This window comes from Haliaeetus leucocephalus, unplaced genomic scaffold (genome assembly GCF_000737465.1).
Source record: "Haliaeetus leucocephalus isolate CR32 unplaced genomic scaffold, Haliaeetus_leucocephalus-4.0 Scaffold178, whole genome shotgun sequence".
NCBI lineage: Eukaryota > Metazoa > Chordata > Aves > Accipitriformes > Accipitridae > Haliaeetus > Haliaeetus leucocephalus.
In genome coordinates, this window is record NW_010972614.1 from 285,130 (window position 1) to 291,095 (window position 5,966).

At 45.6% G+C, this 5,966-nt stretch overlaps 1 protein-coding gene across 6 annotated transcripts in view; it reads right to left on the reverse strand.

Annotated features, from left to right (window-relative positions):
• LOC104829892 (heterogeneous nuclear ribonucleoprotein D-like) overlaps window positions 1-5,966 on the reverse strand; it is a 16,501-nt gene that overhangs the window by 10,036 nt on the left and 499 nt on the right. Inside the window, exons 2-9 of one of the 6 annotated variants that reach the window (XR_774160.1) lie at window positions 5,519-5,687; window positions 5,269-5,430; window positions 4,857-4,988; window positions 4,628-4,742; window positions 3,655-3,822; window positions 3,318-3,415; window positions 2,835-2,935; window positions 1,874-2,142 (exon numbers count right to left, since the gene is read on the reverse strand). The exons of 2 other annotated variants lie outside the window; for them this stretch is intronic. Coding sequence is in view for 2 of the 4 variants with exons in the window: in XM_010564400.1 (XP_010562702.1) it covers window positions 3,345-3,415; window positions 3,655-3,822; window positions 4,628-4,742; window positions 4,857-4,988; window positions 5,269-5,430; window positions 5,519-5,687 (817 nt within the window). In the remaining 2 variants the exon portion in view is untranslated. Of the gene's footprint in view, window positions 1-1,870; window positions 2,936-3,317; window positions 3,416-3,654; window positions 3,823-4,627; window positions 4,743-4,856; window positions 4,989-5,268; window positions 5,431-5,518; window positions 5,688-5,966 lie in introns of those variants that run through there. 3 more of the 6 variants (XR_774159.1, XM_010564400.1, XM_010564402.1) reach the window with 3 other exon arrangements.

The window sequence follows — 5,966 nt, forward strand, 5'->3', positions numbered from 1 at the left end:
GGCGACCGCCCGCCGCCCCCGGCCCCGCTGCCTCTTCCCCGCCGAGGCCCCGGCCCCGCTCGCGGCCCCGGCGACAACACGAGCACGCCAAGCCCTCCTCCTTTCGCTCGCTTTTTTTAATGGCGCCGCCACCGACCCAACCTAAAATGGCGGACGGAAGGAGCGCGGCGGGCGCGGTCACGTGACGCCGCCTCCCGGGGAGCAGGCGGGGGGGGGTGCGCCGTCCGCGGAGCCGTCGGCCGGTGACCCCTTGCCCGGTCACCCGTTGCCCGTGGGCGCCTCGCCGCTCCTCGGGCGACCTGCCGCCAACCGCAGCGCTTTGGGGTTTTTCGGGTGGCCGCTGCGGAGCAGGGCACGGGGCGGACGGCGGGTCGCCGTGAGGCCGAGCGGGCCGCTCTACAACCGGCAGCTGCCGGGCACCTGCCCGGCGCGGCCCTCCGAGCCTTGCGGGGACCGGAGCCCGCAGGGCCGGCCGGCGCTGAGCTCCTGGGCACCTCACAACCTGCGGACAGCCCCTGGAGCATCCAGCGCCTGAAGGTACCGCAATGAAGCTTTTACCAAAAAAAAAAAAAAAATCCCCACCCAAATTTAAAGCATAAAGTGCTACAGGTTGAAGTAAAACTTGACTCTTAGGCAGGTGGTTTTTGGTCTATTAACAAGTGTAATAGCAAAGCCACGTCCTAATGGCAAAAGTAAAGCAGTGCTTGCAGCCCCCCGGAGGCACTGCTGGTAAGAACAGCTTCTGCATCCAGCTGCACTCTGGAAAAGTTGGGAGAACAAAGTCACGTACCACCGTGGTTTCTCCCAGTGGCCATGCTGCTTTAGCCTGTAGCCAGGGATGTCAGCGAGTCTAATTGCTAAGATGAGACAAACCTCCGCAGACCTAGCAACTGCTTAACCCACAGCAGTTACAGCATGCAGCCTTCTGTATGACAGAAGGACAAGAAAATAAAACACCCAGCGGCCTAAGAGAAAAATAAACACTGAAATGACAGTTTGGAAGCTTTTAGAGAGAAACCTCTATCCAGACTACTCCCTTTAGAAGTTTACAAGACCAGTCAGCCCCGTGAATTAGCTATTCATGTTTCACTTTACTCTTCTAACAGCCAAGGTTTATTTTTGATGCACAACCAGATACTCATGTCAAGGAAAAAACTAAGGCAGGCTGCTGCTATCCTTTGGCCTCAGGCAGAATGTGTATGCTTGCTTACCCATCCCAGCTGTTCTAGTCAGAAAACAACCTGCTGGCTAAAGCAGTTTCCCTGCCCCAGCAATCATTTGTTCAGGCTTTTGTTATGTTGCTTGCTTATAAACACAAGATGGAAAACCTGTTTTCTGATCCAGTTGAGAAGAATCCAGTGCAGGATCTAACTTAAATGAATAGATCCCAACTTGTACAGAAATTAGTTGCTGACCCTAAAGTTCAGGAATTTTTCATCTCCTGCTTGCAACTGGAACACTCCAGGAGCAATTGCTCTAGGGAAGTAATTTGGTTTTAGAATGCTCAAGGCTGTAACTTAAGTGCTTGAAAAACCTTGGAAGGGGATAGCAATCTCACCTTCCAACCCCTCAAGCAGTACTGAGCTATCAGCATAAAAAAGGTACGGCTGTAGTTCTAGATCCCTTGAGATGTATGAAATTGGTCATATTGTGCCACAGACCACTCTCTCCCCTTCTGCAGCTGGCAGGAGACAACACTGCTGTCTTCCACAGTGATGCTAACTCAAGGCACTATGGTGCTCCCAAGACAGGTCAGGAAAAGAAGTGGGTTATACTGACCTGTATAGACAATAACCTTGTCTTGAGCCATTTATGATCCGCCCTTCTATACAAGTACAGTTATACCACTGTAAGCCAACAGCAAAACTACACATTCACTTAAGTAAGCATTTATTAGAGAATCCTTTAACATGAAATTATACAAATAAAGTTTGTATAAACACAAGTCCACATTGGGTCATAACATGAATGGCAAAAAGAAAGTAAAAACCATAAAAGAAAACTAGTCGGCCGCTATGTACAGTTGGACACAGTTGTGTCATACACTAAAAGTCTTTTACAAAACAGTCATTTCCTCTCATGAAGACCACCCTCCATTCACTCACGATGCGCTGCAAGATGGCTTTGTTGCAGTATCTCTACCTAAAAATCAAGACAAAATGTATGTCAGATCTGTGCAAGTTACTACAAGAATCGTTAAAAGGTCCATTTTCATGAACTGCTTTAAGTCTTCTATATATTCCTTTCTTCACTGTTAAAGATCATATGCATATTTATCAAGGTAACACAAAGAGGTTTTGTTACCCATCAGTAATTTATCTTCCCAAATATAGCCATTCAGCCCATTTAGGAAGCTGTTCCAGAACAACACACATCTGATTTATCAGGCTCTGGATCAGTTTGGTTTTTTTTCCCCACTGAAACACTGCCAAAAGGGTTTCCCATTATTTGTTTATCCATCTAAACAACTGCTGTGCAAACACAAGTCAGGTCAATTTAGTTCAAACAGTCCACATGCATATGATCTTTAATGTCTTTCCAGATTTAAAAGTTCGTTTTGGTTTGCAGATTTCACTATTAGCTATAAAAAGAAAAAAGCAAGCATTAAATCTTAAAGAATGCACACTTAAAATGAGGTTCCACAATTGAAATACAACACTAAACAGAAGACCAAATGATTAAGCTGTAAAGGCATTTATGTACTTTAACTCCTGTAAAAAACCATTTAAGTTAAGACACTTAATCTCCAAAAAGATTAAAAAAAGAAGCCAAAGTCTGAAGTTTTCCACTTTAATCTTTACGCTGGTACATGAAGTTGGAAGAGACCATACCACAGGACAGCGTTTTCTGGTGTATGCCTTGCGCTCTGCCTGCAACGTGCGACCCCAGAGATAGACGTGGTCAGGGTGACACACGGCCTGCAATGAAGTTCCCGCTGGCGGGTACAAACAAGGTATAATGTCAGAGTTAGAAGACAACATTCTTGTTTTCCTTAAGTTGTACCCATTTCAGTACTTTACCTGTTAATACTTCTAATAAGTTTAATTATTCCTCTAGACCACCTGGTACACAACGCAAAACAGAAAAACTCTTATGTTTTTCTGAAGTACTAAAGAAGATAAAGTCACATTTTTACAAAGTTAAAGATCTATAGACACTGTAGGCAAAGCTGGTTTAAAAAAAAAGTATTTTTTTAAGTTAACAAAAGCTTAATTAAAGGAAAAGTCATGCTAGGCAAGTTTTTACTCTTCATTTGTCTATTGATCTTTAAATTAGATTAGACATACTCAGAGTGGACCTTGCACTCATGTACACACCTGTTTCCTCAAGTACTAGGTACTGCTTTAGTACGGCTGGTAGTTGTTTTGGTGATTGCCGCCACCACGGGATGCCTTTCCATATGTGCTTTGTTGACCTGTAGATAACATGGGGGGGGGAGGAACCACAACACCCAGAAGCATTAAAATTAACATCCAATACTCTGAAGGAGATTGTTCCCATACAGTAGTACACCAACAGGGCTACTCCTCAGAGCTATGCGTTATGAGTTAGAGGTGTTACAGAACGAGTTATAGGAGAGGCCCCTGTTTAAAGATGCATGCTACTATTATCTGGAATGAGATCAAAACCTACCACTGTAGGTGGTACACTTACCACTGTAATCTGTGTATCCTGGCCCATATCCGTAATTGGGATAGTTGTACCCAGAATAGTCATATCCTCCATAGCCACTGTAGCTTTGATCACTATAAGCGCTATTGTAGTTTCCATAGCCTTGATCATAGTAGTTATTAAATCCTTGATTCCAGTTTTGTCCCTGACCTAAAACCAAGTATAGCATTTATAAGCTACAGAACTTATTATTTCACTCCTCTCCTATGCCACTCCATCTAACTGTCTGTGGCAATCCTTCTATGCCAGAACTACTACCTGGAAGAATCCTCTTACCTTCCCAGAAAAAATAATTTTCTGAAAAGAATTGAGGCATCTTATTTGGGTATGAGAGATGGGTCATAAGATCTTTATGACCCACGTTAGATAAAGACAGCAGGTAGTCCCACTCAGAGCAGCCAGGAAAAAACAAAACAACACAACACTGAAGGCATGCAGTACTGCAGCTCTGCTTTGGATCACTAATTGCCTGAACACGAAGTTACACCACAGAATCAGCTTTACTGCATTGTGTTGGTTGTAACTGCTTGACTTTTCAAGACCGAGATGCATTAACCTGTAACATAGCAGCTGATTGCTCCTCATCTATTTGCAAGGTGTAGCCAAGAGACTGTCTTCCTCTTTAGCAAACAGCTCATGGTTTCTCACCCATGAGCCAACTAACTGTATCCTTTCCAATGAAAGGGTAACTGCACTATCCATTTAGCTATGCTTACAACTGTGGGTATACAAAAGCACCCTACATCCGGCTTGCCACTTCACCACTTGAATGCAAGCAGAGCAAAAAGATATTCTTAAGCTTCCACAAGCAATCACAACCACCAAAATACCATTTACTAACAGGCTACTTTTCACATTCAATTTAAACATGATATCTGCATGCATGCAGCCCGAAACCTGGAATATCTACAAACACTTACACATTTACATTAATTTCAACATTCAAAACACTCACCCCGTCCACGCCCCCTTCCACCTCCTCTTCCGCCAGCCGTGTTGCTTTTTCCTCCTTTCTGCTGCTGCTGCTGTTGCCTGTATACCTCTTTGGGCTGTGCTACTTTGATCTCACACTGTAAAGACAGAAGTTCTTTAACTGATCAAGAATTTCAAGACCATTTTGTGAGTTGCTTTCAGGGAAGCCTACAGAGATGGTCTATTTCACATGCTAAGAAGAGCTTCCATACCTTGCCTGAACCAATTTGATGGTATCTGCTTTCTAGTAACTTCTTTACTGGCTCTTCATCTGTGTACGTGATAAAACAGAAGCCCCTCCTTTCGTTCGTCTTTGTGTCCATGGGAAGCTCAATGTTTTCAATCTGAAATCAAAAGTACCTATCAATAACGCATGAAATCTGTAAGCAACTTTTTAGGCTTCCAGAACCATTCAGCAGTCTGATGTCTACGCCGACTGCTTTTGACAGCTATAAATCAATCCCATTACACCACTATGGAATAACTAACACACACATAGTTTCAAGAGTCCCTAGTTTTATGTAAGCCTGAGCCAGCTCTCTCCTCACAAATTCTTCTGTCTTAAGACAGAGGCAACACTGCACTTGAAAACCAGAGCTGTTCTTACACGCCATTATACTATACCTCGCCAAAAGCACCAAAGTACTCTTTAATCTGTTCTTCAGATGTATCTGGACTCAGCCCACCAACAAACACTTTTTTTGGTGGCTCCTTCCCTTTTAAGGCTTTTGCCCTTTTAGGATCTATTAACTTTCCATCCAGTTTGTGTTCCTTCAGTTCCAACACCTAAGAAGCACAGAAGGAAACAAAGTCTCAGATCACTACAGCGACACAGGCAGGCTTTGTGCCATCACTCCACAAGAAATCCACCCACCTTCTCCACGCTGGCAGCGTCCTTGAAGAGCACGAACCCAAACCCCCTCGACCTCCCAGTGACCGGGTCTGTTTTAATCGTACAATCCACAACCTCGCCAAACCGAGAGAGATACTCTGTCAAGTCTTTCTTGCTGGTGTCCCAGCTGAGGCCTCCAATAAACATTTTCCTGAAACGCAAAGAGTACATTCGAACACGCACAAATACGCGTGCGTACACACATACACACAGAGCTGGGTGCAAACGCACGCGTGGAGCACGGAGCGAGCCCGCTAACGGCCGCAGCAAGCCAAAGGCGATCAGGCAGCCACGCCACCCGGCTCGGCTTGCAGGGCCCGACAGCCGCGCCCGCTCCTCCAGGCAGCGGGGGCAGCACCGGGGGAGCCGCAGCAGCCGGCCCGGCCCGGCCTCGCCGTGACACGTGGGCCGGGTCTGCGCGTCCCCCCCG